General features: G+C 41.5%; 1 protein-coding gene across 1 annotated transcript; it reads left to right on the top strand.

Annotated features, from left to right (window-relative positions):
• Window positions 1-4,945: 4,945 nt before the first annotated feature.
• On the top strand, window positions 4,946-15,648 carry synpo2b (synaptopodin 2b). The gene is made up of 3 exons (XM_064925993.1): window positions 4,946-5,183; window positions 9,255-11,455; window positions 14,762-15,648. The coding sequence occupies exons 1-3, from the start codon at window positions 4,946-4,948 to the stop codon at window positions 15,299-15,301; spliced, it is 2,979 nt and encodes a 992-aa protein (XP_064782065.1). The 3' UTR covers window positions 15,302-15,648.
• The last annotated feature ends 87 nt before the right edge of the window (window positions 15,649-15,735 follow it).

The following is a 15,735-nucleotide window of genomic DNA, read 5'->3' as shown; positions in this document are numbered from 1 at the left end:
GCATTCTCACATAGGTATTCCTCTTGTCCAGATGGTTAGGGCAGTGTGCAGTGTGGTTGAGATTGCACCGTCTGTGGACCTTCTGGTTGGGGTACTTACGTACGGTCACTGTGGGGATGACGTCATTGATGCACTTATCGACAAAGCCAGTGACTGATGTGGTGTACTGCTCAATCCCATCGGAAGAATCCCAGGACATATTCCAGTCTGTGCTAGCAAAACGTTCCTGTAGCTGCTTCATCTGACCACTTTCTAATTGACTGAGTCACTGGTGCTTCCTGCTTTAGTTTGTGCTTGTAAGCAGGAATCAGGAGGACATAATTATGGTCAGATTTGCCAAATGGAGGGCGAGGGAGAGCTTTGTCTTTGTGTGTGGAGTAAAGGTGGTCTAGGGATTTTTTCTTCTGGTTGCACATTTAACATGCTGATAGAAATGTAGGTAAAACTGATTTGAGTTTCCCTACATTAATGTCCCCGGCCACTAGGAGCGCCACCTCTGGATGAGCTTTTTCCTTTTTGCTTATGGCTGTATACAGCTCATTGAGTGCGGTCTTAGTGCCAGCATTGGTCTGCAGTAGTAAATAGACAGAAAAATATAGATGTAAACTCCTGGTAAATAGGGCGGTCTACAGCTTATCATGAGATACTCTACCTCAGCCGAGCAAAACCTTGAGCCTTCCTTAGATTTCGTGCACCTGCTGTTGTTTACAAATATGCATAGGCGTCGCCTCTCATCTTACCGGAGGCCGCTGTTCTATCCTGCCGAAAAGCTTAATACCCGCTAGCAGTATGTTAATCACGTCGTCGTTCAGCCACGACTCAGTGAAACATTACAGTTTTTATTACATTTTTATTACAGTTTTTAATGTCCCGTTGGTAGGATATACGTGCTCGTAGTTCGTCTATGCACATTGGCTAATAGGACTGATAATAAAGGTAGATTAACCTCTCGGCTACGGATCCTTACAAGGCACACGGACCGTCGTTCACGATTCAGTTGAAGTCGGAAGTTTACATACACTTAGTTTGGTGTCATTAAAACTAGTTTTTCAACCACTCCACAAATTTCCTGATAACAAACTATTGTTTTGGCAAGTCGGTTAGGACATTACTTTGTGGATCGCACAAGTCATTTTTTCAACAATTGTTTACAAACAGATTATTTCACCTAATAATTCACTGTATCACAATTCCAGTGGGTCAGAAGTTAACATACACTAAGTTGACTGTACCTTTAAACAGCTTGGAAAATTCCAGAAAATGATGTCATGGCTTTAGAAGCTTCTGATAGGCTAATTGACATAATTTGAGTCAATTGACAGTGTTCCTGTGGATGTATTTCAAGGCCTACCTTCAAACTCAGTGCCTTTCAAAAGAAATCATTCAAGATCTCAGAAAAATGTAGACCTCCACAAGTCTGGTTCATCTTTGGGAGCAATTTCCAAACGCCTGAAGGTACCACATTCATCTGTACAAACAATAGTACGCAAGTATAAACACCATGGGACCCCGCATCCATCATACCGCTCAGAATGGAGACGCGCTCTGTCTCCTAGAGATGAACGTACTTTGGTGTGAAAAGTGCAAATCAATCCCAGAACAACAGCAAAGGACCTTGTGAAGATGCTGGAGGAAACAGGTACAAAAGTATCAATATCTACAGTAAAACGAATCCTATATTGACATAACCTGAAAGGCCGCTCACAAGGAAGAAGCCAGTACTCCCAAAACCGCTATAAGAAAATCCAGACTATGGTTTGCAACTGCACATGGGGACAAAGATCATACGTTTTGGAGATATGTCCTCTGGTCTGATGAAACAAAAATAGAACTGTTTGGCCATAATGACCATTGATATGTTTGGAGGATAAAGGGGGAAGCTTGCAAACTGAAGAACAACATTCCAATCGTGAAGCATGGGGGTGGCTGCATCATGTAGTGGGGGTGCTTTGCTGCAGGATGGACTGGTGCACTTCACAAATATATGGCATAATGAGGCAGGAAAATTATGTGGATATATTGAAACAACATCTCAAGACAAGAAGTTAAAGCTTGGTCGCAAGTGGGTCTTCCAAATGGACAATGACCTCAAGCATATTTCCAAAGTTGTGGCAAAATGGCATAAGGACAACAAAGTCAAGGTATTGGAGTGGCCATCACAAAGACCTGACCTCAAACCTATAGAAGATATGTGGGCAGAACTGAAAAAGCATGTGCGAGCAAGGAGGCCTACACACCTGACTCAAGTAACCCAGCTCTGTCAGGAGGAATGGGCCAAAATTCACCTTTATTGTGGAAGGCTTGTGGAAGGCTACCCGAAACGTTTGACCCAAGTTAAACAATTTTAAGCCAATGCTACCAAATACTAATTAAGTGTATGTAAACTTCTGACCCACTGGGAATGTGATGAAAGAAATAAAATCTGAAATAAATAATTCTCTCTCCTGTTATCCTGACATTTCACATTCTTAAAATAAAGTGGTGATCCTAACTGACCTAAGACAGGGACTATACTAGGATTAAATATCAGGAATTGTTAATGTCAGGAATTGTTAAATGTATTTGGCTAAGGTGCATGTAAACCTCTGACTTCAACTGTAAGGGTTGGGTGTCTGGAGTAAATCCTTCCCGTCCGACTCGTTGAAGAAGAATTCCTCCAGAATGGGGTGAGTTTTTGCTGTCCTGATATGAAGAAGCAGTTTTTTTTCGGTCATAAGACATGGTGGCAGAAACATTATGTACAAAATAAGTTACAAATAACGCGAAAAAACATACACAATAACACAATTGGTTACGAGATCGTAAAATCGGCGGCCATCTCCTTCGGTGACATTATTTTCCTCTCCTGCTAAGCATTCAAAATGTAACAAGTATTATTGGGTGTCGGAGATTTGTATAGAGTAGAAAGTACATTATTTTAAATAGGAATGTGGTGAAGTAAAAGTAAAAGTTTTAAAAAATATAAATAGTAAAGTACAGATACCCCCAAATGACTTAAGTAGTACTTTAAAGTATTTTTACTTGAGTACTTTACACCACTGATAGCAATGTGTGCTCTACCTAGCCTCCTCACAGGGTAACTCAACTCACAACTCAATTCACATGTTCTCTCGACCAATCAAATCAAATTCCCTCCCTCCTGTAAGAATTACATCACTCAAGATTTACTGAAACACAGGTCCTACTATTTACCCCATATTACCACAGATAACTACAAACAACCCCATACAAGAAACTACCCAAAACAGCTTCCACAAAACTATGCAAAAACAAAAACTCAGCTTGGAGTAGCTGTTTGGGGTAGTCTGGTATTTTGGGGATGTTTGAGGTAGTCTGGGGTGTCTGTTTGCTTTAGTTTCTAGTATTTTGGGGTCATTTTTGGTATTGAAGATGTTTGCAGTAACTGTTTTGGGTATTTTCTAATATGTAGGGCTTGTTTTGGGATAGTTTGTAGTACAACTGTTAGGGAATTTTTGGGTGATTTTGGTTATGGGAAAATTAAAAGTGTTATTTGCGCATGCATTTCTTACATATTACACTTTTTCTGTGCCATTTTACTGTGCCACAATATGAAAGAAAGAGCTCCCTTAATAAAACATAAAAAATAAAGAGCTTCCTTAGCAACAGTACTATCATATAAAGTGCTACCCTTAACTGTAATTAAGTAGCAGTGGCTTTGTTGCTATTTAACTTTGAGACTTCTTTTTGGCAACACTTTATCAAACACATCTAGGATTTAGTTCTTAAATGGAAATGCCAGCAATCCAAATCCGCTCAGCCGAGTGATATGTTTGTATGGAGGAGTGGAAAAAAACTCTCTTTGTATAAATCATAGCTTGGAAAACAGCCTTGGATGTGAATGCTGTTTCCAGTGTGATATTGCATACCATTCCATTTAGAGTGGTGGCAGTGCTGAAGAAATTGCTGACGCAAGCCACTGCGCCTCCTATTAGGAATAAAGAATGCATTGATCACACAGTAGCTGAATTGCAAACTAAATTTCTTGTGAAACATGTGGCTAAACCAGCTGCACAAGTTAGAACTGTAGTTGCTCGTATTTGATGTCATTAGCTAATTTAATTGAAACATCAAATATTAACTTGACTGCTTGAGATAGTTAAAGAAATACAGGCATGATGGTGGAGTGTGTGTGTGTTATGTGCGTGTTTGCATGTGCATGCATGCATGCTCATGTACGTTGATACATGCGCATGTGTGCATGTGTCTGTGTGCGTGTTCAAATCGTATCACATTGCTTTGCTGCTTTGTGTTTACAGCTGCGAGGTGATATTGTTGACATTGATAATGAATACTTAATACTGTACACGTGATCAATTTCTTAGTGGAAGGTCCCTGTCTTCTTATTTATCATGCTCTCTTGTCTTGTTCTAAATGTTGCATTTGTCACATCCAGGACCCTGTCTGTGTCTGTAACATACTAGACATGGAGCCAGAAACAGAGGACCAGGAGAGCACTGTCATGGACTCTTGGTCAGTCTCTGAGTACGGCCACTCCTCTGACGACCTTTACATCTCAGAGTCCCGGGATGGATCCTACTATGAAGAAAGGAAGAGTGATACAGAGCTCCCCATAGATCCGCAGCACACCCACATAAGACAGGCCGAGTCCCCCCATTCTGTGGAGTCCCCTGAACCATACACCAAGAAATCTATGGTGGAACATCAGAGATCACCATCGAACTACAACCCGGAAGAACGTAGCCTGGTAAGGGGGCTGAGCCCCAGCAGTCAGGAGATAGACACCTTATCACAGGGGCCATGTAGCGTCTACCCTGAGGAATCTGTGAGCTCCGATGCCGAATCCTACCCAAGCACCGCTTCACCGACTCCCCCAAAGTCCCCACAAGCCCCCACCCCGAACCCCAACTTGAGTCAAATTTCAAGGCAACGGTCCACCTCCTCTTCCTCCGTTGGCCGGAGTGAGATGACCCTAACTCTGACCCATGGGCAACCCAGGGGGGACGGTAGGAGGCTGGGCTCTGGGACCGGGGCCAGGGGGAATGGGAGTGTTGAGTCTCTGGAGGAAGGAGGGCACAGCGAAGCACCTCCTGCTCATCTATCCTTTGGAATTTCAGCGCAGGGTGCTGAGCAGGCAGAGCAGTGGAACTCTGCGTCTGAGAGAGATCTCCCCAGTCCCAGCAGACACAGGGTGAGGCGCGCACGTAAGTAGCCACCCTCCTCCTCCCCCCACCCCCTCATTCATTTACTGTAGATCGTGTACCAATGTAAGTCTGTGCAACTCAAAACTATGTGGTAACTTTCTCTCTGTCGCATTCGGCTTATAATGAAATAAAACAATGTTAGAAATGTTATTTTAATGCAATAATTTGAAAAGAAAAGGCATGTCAAAATGTAACTGGCTTGTTGTCACTTAAATTATGTTCTTTGTCATGTAAATGAACTGCTGTTATTGCTGCTACAAAGTACAGTGACATTTAGAAAGCAAAATAGATAATGATGTTTTGAATTTGGACTAAAGGGCATGACTGCTGGGATGTGTGTTTTATTTAAACTGGGCATATAGGCTGACTCTCCTGTGCATTTAATAGTCTGAGTGGATAAGAATAAAATACGACCATGCCTCTGATGAGGCTGGCAGATGTTAATTTGACGGACACCAACATGTGTCATCCTGGCTTGACACCCGATCCCTTTCAAACCGTTAGCGTTGACTGTGTAATGGAAAGTTAGCTCCTCAATTTTCTTGCCTCATAGACCCCCCCTAAGTTAGCTCTGAAATGACACTAGTGTTTTTATTGCATCTTGCTATGTGGACCTAAAAATAAAAGGACACAGTTGCAGAGTCGGCAGGTCCAGGTGATACTGAAAGCACATTAAAAGTAGCAGTCCAACGTTGCTGAATGTTTACCCTCTTTGGATTTGCTGTCTGCTTGCTCTATGCACATGGCAAAAAACGTTGTTGCAAACACCATGCAAACAATATATTTATAAGTAGTCGATTTCGTTTTTTTTCATTAAATGCAACGTTTTTAATGGGGGCCACAGATGTTTTGATAAATATTATTTAAATTAACATGAAGTGTCATTATGTGTTTGTACACTGTTATTCTTTTTTTTGTGTAATCCTCCAAGGAAAGTCTCAACTATATCAAATGCAATTAATAATTTGCATTCATTCAGTCTACAACACTAGCAGATGGACAATAACAGAAAAACATGGATAAATCAGGTTGACCGAACACAAACTGGTGCTTCAAGACATTTCGCAATAACTTATTTGAAGTGTTTAAGGAGAAGTTGAGTATTTTAAAATGTAATTTTAGATGGTTTTCTTTCAACTTCAGCTAAATTTAGCCACCACTAGCTAAAAACAATGGGAGTGATGATGGCATGTGGTGCCTGTTAAAAAAAGCTGGATCACCTTCAAGTAACTTTAAACAAAATAACTTAGTTGATTTAAGTTGATTTGGCTATGAACATTTAAAAAGGCACTGCATTACTTCCATAGATTTGTTGCTTCTGTACAGTATAATACTGAACATCCCTTCTAAGATTTAAAGTGTTAATTTGGCAACAATGTAGGAGTATAGTTAACGTATTATTCTAATGTAAAGATGAAAGTTGTAATATTGACAGGTTGTGTCTAATGTTACAAATCCTAGTATGCAAATTGGATGTATTTATCAGTAAAAATACATATATTATCATCCTCTAGTGAGCACTATAAAAACTTTATAGCTCTAGGATAAAATCAAAATAAATTCAAAATGTCAACTGACTAAAATCTAACTTAAAAAGTATCATATTTCTATTATTTGCATTCGTTTGCTACTTCTAATATAGCTATTTAAAAGTACTATTCAACTGCACAGGGTCTTTATATAAGCTACAGGTAATTGGCTGGGTAACTATAATGGGTTTAGCTAAAACTGTGCAGTCACTTTATATGACATCCATCACGTCAATAGATGACAGTGTTCCGTAGATCTTAGGGTGGAAGCTTCAAGTAAAGTGAAGTGTTTGCTATAATACAATATGATAGGAAAGATATTTGTCAGGAGTCATCGTGACAAGATAATAAATAGAAGGTCTGGAATTACATTTCAAATCTCTAGCTCTCTATTTGTTCCTTTATTTTGGAGATGTCTAAATGTTAGGAAGAGAAAGGTTACTCTAAAATATTGACCATTAATGTTCGAATGATTTGTAATACATTATGAAATAATAGAGCTTGTTGTTTCCAAAATTGTCTGCCTCCAAGACTTCTATTTCTAATGTAGTAAACTAAGGTACTGTACATGATAAATTCCTTTCCTCATGAATCATGTCATGATATTAGCACTGTACATTCATAAACACTAACTGTTTTGCAGAAGGGCAAAGGATTAGATGTAAACCATACTAATTCAATTATATTCCAGACTAAGGCTAGATTTACCATAGGTGCTGAGATTAATAAATCACAAGCAACTAAGTTGAACAATGTCAAAAGATTAACCATTTGACATTGTATAGTATTAATTAGATATTTCTATTCAATATCCATTATATTCTACAGCTATCACCATGTACAATGCATTCGGAAAGTATTCAGACCCCTTCACTTTGTTAACTTACAGCCTTATTCTAAAATTGATTATATTCATGTTTTTCCTCATCAATCTTCACACAATACCCCATAAGTTTAGCAAATGTATAAAAAAAAAAATAACTTATTTACATAAGTATTCAGACCGTTTGCTGTTTCCATTGATCATCCTTGAGATGCTTCTACAACTTGATTGGAGTCCACCTGTGGTAAATCAAATTGATTGGACATAATTTGGAAAGGCACACACCTGTCTATGTAAGGTCCCACAGTTGACAGTGCATGTCAGAGCAAAAACCAAGCCATGAGGAACTGTCTGTAGAGCTCCGAGACAGGATTGTGTTGGAGGATTGGATCGGGGGAAGAGTATCAAAAAATGTCTGCAGCATTGAAGGTCCCCAAGAAAACAGTGACCTCCATCATTCTTAAGTTGAGCAAGTTTGTAACCACCAAGACTCTTCCTAGAGCTGGCCGCCCAGCCAAACTGAGAAGGGCCTTGGTCAGGCAGGTGACTAAGAACCCAATGGTCACTATGACAGAGCTCCTCTGTGGAGATGGGAGAACCTTCCTGAAGGTCCACCATCTCTGCAGCACATCACCAAGCAGGCCTTTCAAAAGGAAGGCACACGATAGCCTGCTTGAAGTTTGGCACCTAAAGGACTCTCAGGCCATGAGAAACAAGATTCAAGATTGAACTCTTGGCCAAGCGTCACATCTGGAGAAAACCAAGCACCGCTCATCACCTGGCCAATACCATCCCTACGGGGAAGAACGGTGGTGGCAGCATCATGCTGTGGGGATGTTTTTCAGCGGCAGGGACTGGGAGACTGGTGAGGATTGAGGGAAAGATGAACAGATCAAAGTATAGAGAGATCCTTGATGAAAACTCCAGGGCGCTCAAGGCCTCAGGCTTGGGCGAAAGTTCACCTTCCAACAGGACAATGACCCTAAGCACACAACCAAAACAACGCAGGAGTGGCTTCGGGGCAAGTTTCTGAATGTTCTTGTGTGGCCCAGCCATAGCACAGACTTGAATCCAACGTCTCTGGAGAGACCTGATAAAAGATGTGCCAAGATGTGATGTTTCCGCCGCCCGCCTGAAAGAGCTTGAGAGAATCTGCAGAGAAGAAATTGAGGAACTCTCCAAATACAGGTATGCCAAGCTTGTAGTATCATTGCCAAGAAGACTCGAGGCTGCCAAAGATGCTTCAACAAAGTGTTGCGTAAAGGGTCTGAATACTTATGTAAATGTGATATTTCAGGTTTTTTTTTAAATATACATTTGCGAAAAAATCTAAAAAACCTGTTTTTGCTTTGTCATTATGGGGTACTGTGTGTAAATTGATGAGGAGATAAAAATGATGTATTGCCTTTTAGAATAAGGCTGTTACGTAACAAAATGTGGAAAAAGTGAAGGGCTCTGAATACTTTCCGAATGCACTTTAACTTAAATGGCAATTTTAAATGGCAATTGAGAAAGCTACACCCTAAAATGAATCGGTTGATGACATTCTCAAGACACAGATCATTTGAAATGGGTAGACAGTTCTCGTGTAATGTACTGTATGTGGGCTACTTTAATGTGATACCTCCTCACATTACATATGCATCATTCTGAGGTAGCAAACAATTATAATTTATGTAATTACATTCTCTTTTTATCTCTGTCCTCTCTCCCTCACAGGGCCCAGACAGAGTGAGAGCCAGTCAGACAGGCAGGTGAAGGAAGCCAAGTCTAAATGTAAACGCATTGCTTTGCTGTTGACCGATGCACCAAATCCGAGAAACAGAGGGGTGTTAATGTTCAAGAAGCGTCGGCAAAGGGTTAAGAAGTATACACTTGTCAGCTACGGGACAGGTCAGCACCAGTTTGACGACCAAAGCGGCAAAGACGAAGACAGTGAATACGGCAAAACGGTCAGGTTTACTTTGGCCACGAATGATTATTCAGAACTTGATGAAGACTACACAGTGAATGTACGAGACCGAGACGTCAATTTAAACTGGGAGAACCTTGGAATAGCCAACATATTTCACCACCTGGAAGAGATGGAGCAACTGCCAGAGACAAAAGGCAAGGGCGTGGCAATGTTTGTGCAGCGCCGCCAGAGGATGGATGAGATTGCCCTAGAGCACGAGGAAATGAGGCGCAAAGGCTTACCCGTGAAAGGTATCGTAGAGCTTGAAGACACAGAAATGTACAAGTCTTACAAAACAGATGAAACTTATGTGCAATCCAATCAAATTCAATACCGTGAAAGGCATGCTGATCAGATCTACATGGATGGCCATGGCAATCAACATCTGCAGTACAAAGAAAACCAACAGGAGATGCAACAATATGCTCACGTGATGAATAGTATGCCCAACCTCCTAGCTAGTGCCATACCAAAGCCTCTTGTGCCCAACAGAACAGCTAAGCCCTTCTTGGGATCCCAAAACAGAGTGCCTGTCCCATTTTCTCCTCTTAGTGGTGTCACTAGCCCAGTGAAGCATCATGAACTCAAATTCAAGGTATCAGTCCCTATACACACAGTTCCACAGGTCTGGTCCCCAACTGGGGACTTCATAGCTTCGCGTGACGAACGCATATCTGTACCAGCAATCAAGACGGGCATCCTACCAGACTCAAAAAGAAGAGGTGCTAATAGAGCGGCCTCTGATCAACCCTCCAACGCCTATATTCAAAACAGAGGGGAAAGAAGACCATATATTGAGTCAGGCGAAGAGGAAGACTACTTTAGTCTTGGTGCTGAGGCATGCAACTTTATGCAACCCCGAACAGTCAAGCACAAGAATCCCCCACCTGTTGCCCCAAAGCCTAGCATTAATCCAGTCTGTCCACCATGGTTGAAGGAGAGTCCCTCGAATGTGCTACTTCACCTGGCAAGGAGTCCAATCCCGGCATATTTCCCAAATCCAGTGGGGTCTCCTCCTCAGCAATACTTCAAACAACAAGACTGGCATTCGCCTCAGCAAACGGCGAACCCCCGGGAACCACCCCAAACTCAGTCACGACCACAGCCACCCATGAACACCGGGGCACCAGCCAACTCAACATCACCCTCTCAACTTCATCCAACCATGAATAGCTGGAGTCCACAGCCACCGCGGTCCCCAGTGAGTATTCAGGCCCCGAACCCAACTCACACGGCACCTCGCCAACCCACAGTCTCAAAGAATAAGTCCCCAAATCCTTCGGTGGCATCTTGCCCACCCCAACGAGGGAGCTCTTACAGCCACGCAGCCAAGGCACCACCTACTTCTTCAATGGGTCACATCTCTGAGGGCCATGTTAGTCCAGCCATAAATGGTCCAACTCTGAGGGGAAGAGGTGCCGAACTCTTTGCCAAGAGGCAGACCCGTATGGAGAAGTTTGTGGTGGATGCCGAAACAGTTCAGGCCAACAAAGCAAAGTGTCCTTCCCCCACCGCCTCCCTTCCAGGTGCTTGGAGATATTCTTCCAACATCCGAGCCCCACCTCCTTTGTCATACAATCCCCTTCATGCTCCTTTCTACCCCCATGCAGCAGCTAAACAGCCCTATTCAACAAGTCCAAAAATCAAACCAAAGACCACTGTGAAAACCAAACCACAACCCTCCAAGCACCTGGATGCCCTAGATGTCATGAAACATCAGCCCTATCAGCTGGACTCATCACTCTTTAGATATAACGTAGGCACTGAGGCTGAAGGCCTTAGCCCTAGCCTCAAAATGGCCCCCATCCCAACCTCTGAGTCAAACCCAACCTTGAGCCCTAAACCTGCCCCTGTTGTCAGCCCTAGACCTGCCTTTACCATTTCTCCTTACTCTTACCCTGGCCATGACCTTCCCCCGGCAAAACAACAAAGCAAGCCCATAGCTCCTGCTAAGTCTACTAGATCGGTGAGTGTCCTATACCCTTTTGACTGTCAACCTACACAGTCAAGTGAACCACTCCCAGTTAGCAAGCAACTGGATTGGAAGCATAATGCTTCACCTGCTGTGCATGATAGCGCCAACAAAGCTCCCCAAGCTCCAAGCACCCACTGCCCTATACCCACAAGCACACCCTGTCAGCTATCTCTCAGTGTCAACTCAGCATCTTTGTCTTCTATACCCTTTGATGCTGATGTCCTCTCTAGAGGTACCATTCAAATGGCTCCTCGGCCTACATTTTCTGCCAAAAAACAAGCGGTAGCAACCAAACAGTGGAGGCATGTCGTTCTCCAACACTAGTTCCAACCCACTGACCCATTTTGATGTTGCAGAAAATGCAGAGATTATACACTATTTCTTACCTTTTCTAAAGAACCATTTATTTAAAAAATATATATATTAATTAGACGTGTCCTGCCAAGTATTTTTTTTAAATTGACTTGTTTTTGGTAATATCTTTGCATTGTTGCAGTGTCAAAATGTCACCCTATATCTTCTTACTTTCTGCTGTACATAGTATGCAAACCTAGCACAAAACATTTTAAATTACAACTTAGAACAACAAAACTAAACAATGAATTCAATATTTAAAGAATGTGCAATATGCATGACAGGTCAACAAGGGAAAACAATGCTTTACCAAAATGTTGAAAGAAATAGCAAAACATTTACATTTATAGGAAATTAACATAAGAAAACAAATGCCTCTGTCTCTCTGAATTCATTTCCCAGACCATCTATCTGGCTTATACCAGTGATTTTATACAGACAGAATATTTCAATAGATATCACTTCATATGGTTGTTATCATTAATTGGCCACCCCTCCTCGATCTACCTCCTTTGCTTGAGTTAACGCCCCACTTCAACTTGATAATGCTGTCTGTTTGCTTTATAGCTTGTAAAACAATGAAATTAGAGGCTATTGTAGCTGTACGTGAGTGTTTCTCAGCTGAATGAAAAACTATTGAGAATGAGAGACTATTGTAGGTGTTGTTAATGAAGATGTGAATGAAGCTAATGTTAGCTTCTGCTAATACCAATGAAGGTAATGTTTGCCAATGAAGCTAGTTAGCTAATTTTGCTAGCTATTGATACACAGTTTAGCAAGTCAATCCGTTAGGTAGCTGTTATATTGTTTTCTGCAGCGCTAGGTCATTCATGAGGATACAGATACTAGCAGGGGAAAGTGATGTACACATTAGGCATAAGAGGCAGATTTTTTTTTAAGTCCCCTCCTTGGCTGAAGCTTTGGTCCCACTAGGGATACATCGTGTTGAGTAATTTCAGGAAAATGAGATCAGTTGTGTGTGCAGCTGAAAAGAGGAATCATTTCTAGTTTGTCTATGGTGTCTTGCCTCGCCTTTTTTGTTGTAAATTAATTTATGTTTAGGGTAGCCTGTATTCACCAGTGGTCTCATGACCACATGCAACATTACCATTATTGGAACAGTAATGTTCATACCCATAGGAAATGTAAAACAGTGTAAGTAGGTTGGATGCTAGTCAAAATCATGTTTGCAATGTATGCAATATGATAGCAATGAGAGTGCATAACATAAAAACAGGGGGGTTTGTTCATACTTTTATGATGACGATTATTGGAAGAGATATAATAATAGAAGAATAATAATAGGCACTATATTTGGATGCAGACCTCTTAAAATTCCTTCAGTCTCATTCCAAACTATATTTAATAGTGTGATACAGCTCAAAGCTTTTGCTAATGGTGTTTTTAAAGTCCCCTCTACATCTTTGTGTTGTTGACAATGTGGAATTTTGTATTTTATTGTCAATTATGGCCAGTTACTTAGTTGATTTTATCAACATCTTAATTTTAACACTTCATCAAACATGATTTGTTTTCAGGTTAAACACAATTGATATATATATATATTACAAATAATCCTTCTTTAATTTCCAACCAGATTGCTGACTTTACCTTTCCTGTCCTTTGTTACATTTATTTTTCCTCTTTTATGTGTTCCATTGTATATTGCACTTCTTGTACTCGGCACAATCTTGCTATTAAATATCTCCCTTTAACTTTTTGTGTGTGTTTTCATATTTCATTACTACTGCATGGACTCTTGCAATGTTTTCTTTTATGAATGCATCACGCTTTAATTATTGTACCACACTCTTTATTCATTTGTAATACCTCTTCTATTTTAATGTTGCTTATGTATTCATTAATGTTGCCAATTCTTAGTACCTTAAGCAATATCTGGTTAAAAACAGTAATGATACAACAATGATTGCCTCACCGTGCATCATGCAGGTTAGATCACATCTTCTACTTTACAGCAAATGAAACTATATTTGAGTCCTTTCCACCTGTATAAGACGCTTTGGTAGGTTTAAGTTTTCAATAATCCACAAGGCAATGTGTTACGTCCTCTGAACAGGTCTTTGTTGAAATCCAATGTTTGCATGGAGACCTGCTATGAGCAAAGGGCTCATCTGTTTCCAAATATAGCTCAGACTCACCATCTTTAAAACCTGCTATCCCTTTCGAAAAGTTAACTCTGCTAAAGCAGAGACCCGATAGGATCAACCCATGCCAAAGGTAAGTGCTGAAAACTGACTCTCTTCCCATCCATTGGTCTTAATTGGCCACGGGGACTCGTGTATTTTAGGGAGAAACGACACCATTACGTCACCCAGATATGTTTGGAACATGAACACTGAACAAAAATATGCAGTAATGTTGCATCATTAGGTTTGATTGACATTCACTACTGTGATTATTTATAGGTGTTAATCTCCAGGCAACAATGACATTGGAAGATAGAGTGATATGACTTCTATGTTGTGAAAAAATAGCAATAATCATGGGGAAATGTATTGATGAACACACAGTTGAGTAGAATTGGGCTGTGTCCATTTTGAAGAGTTTGAAAGGGGATAGCCTGCCCTTTCATGGGAGGCAATGCTCTCTGACACTGTGTGTGTTTCTGTGTGTTTTATTGGACCGCAAAATGAATCACCTTACTCCAGTGCACAGGATGAGAATCTTCTCCCCTTCTTGGCTCAAGTAATCCAGGCCAAACCAGGTTGTGGAGAACTACTGTTTTTCTGTGTATTCTACCCCAAATTCTTTGTTGGGAAAAGAGGGTTGCACTGTCATGAACACATTTATTTACTGCCTCATAAATACATGTGCATTACAGTACATTTGGTATTTTATATTTTGACCCTGAGCCCCAGTGTGTACAGTATCCTTAATATTACCAGAATCACATCAATCCAGTACAATGTCCTTTTCTTCCAGGGACTTGGCAGAAGCTACTCTCTGTCCCTACCCAGACGGATGTGCTCCATGTCCTACATGTCCTCGCAGTCATCTATGTCCCCTGTGACCACCCCTGTGTTCCATCCATCTCTCGGGAGGCAGACCTCCTGGCAGGAAAAAGCTTCCCTCAAGCCCCCCAGCCCTTGGGAGGCTGCCTCCCGGAGCCCTCTGGGCCTGGTGGACGATGCCTTCCGATTCCAGAACTTCCCTCAGTCCATCACCACTAACGTCAACTCCGCCGCCAACCGACGATCTCTTCCAGAACCTCCGGACGAATGGAAGCGCAAGGTGTCGTTGGATGCCCCCAGTGTCAGTGGAGGTTACTATTATGCTCCACCACCAGCCATGCATACTAGGTCTATGAGCATGACCTCTGCCCCTGTCTATGGGCCTCCCTTCAGACAGGCCCAGCCTCTGTGGTCAGCGATGAGTGCTAGCGCTGGACATATGGGTCGAGGCCCGGGCCACCCGAGTCAGTCCCTCTACGCTAGTTTGCCACGCACAGCTATGAGAAGGTAATCTCCTCAGCTAGAATTCAAACATATAAACAGTGCACTTGTAAGAACAAACGTAGAAAATATAATTGGATGTACAGATGTAAACAATAGGGCCAGCATATTATAATTAACAATTTGATCAAGGTAGTGTTTATTTTTTAAGACAAATGTTTGGATTCAATGAGGAAATACTGACCCAGATAGTGATAACGGTCTACAGCAGCATGATAGGGTGAATTACACGTTTGAAGATGGATTCTGCAGAGAAACGGCGCCACTGTTTGCCCCACCACCATTGTTCTTGTTTTCAGTTGAGGAGCGTGTCACAGCGTGAAAAAAAAACATTTGTATTATTAATTCTGCTGTTCTATCATGTAACTTTGTTTCACCATTATGGAGTCGAGCTTTAAAGGTTTTCTGGGGAAAAAAGTACTGATGTTAATGGTCTTTGGTTTA

The sequence above is a fragment of the Oncorhynchus masou genome, chromosome 20 (genome assembly GCF_036934945.1).
Source record: "Oncorhynchus masou masou isolate Uvic2021 chromosome 20, UVic_Omas_1.1, whole genome shotgun sequence".
NCBI classification, from domain to species: Eukaryota; Metazoa; Chordata; class Actinopteri; order Salmoniformes; family Salmonidae; genus Oncorhynchus; species Oncorhynchus masou.
This window is presented reverse-complemented; position numbering and strand designations above follow the sequence as displayed.

What these genes read in the sequence shown, in the direction of transcription:
- synpo2b (XM_064925993.1), top strand. Translation starts at nt 4,946, where the DNA reads ATGACCCTAACTCTGACCCATGGGCAACCCAGGGGGGACGGTAGGAGG. An exon ending in ACACAGGGTGAGGCGCGCAC is followed by an intron (nt 5,184 to 9,254) that starts GTAAGTAGCCAC and finishes TCTCCCTCACAG; the next exon opens with GGCCCAGACAGAGTGAGAGC. An exon ending in CTGCTAAGTCTACTAGATCG is followed by an intron (nt 11,456 to 14,761) that starts GTGAGTGTCCTA and finishes CTTTTCTTCCAG; the next exon opens with GGACTTGGCAGAAGCTACTC.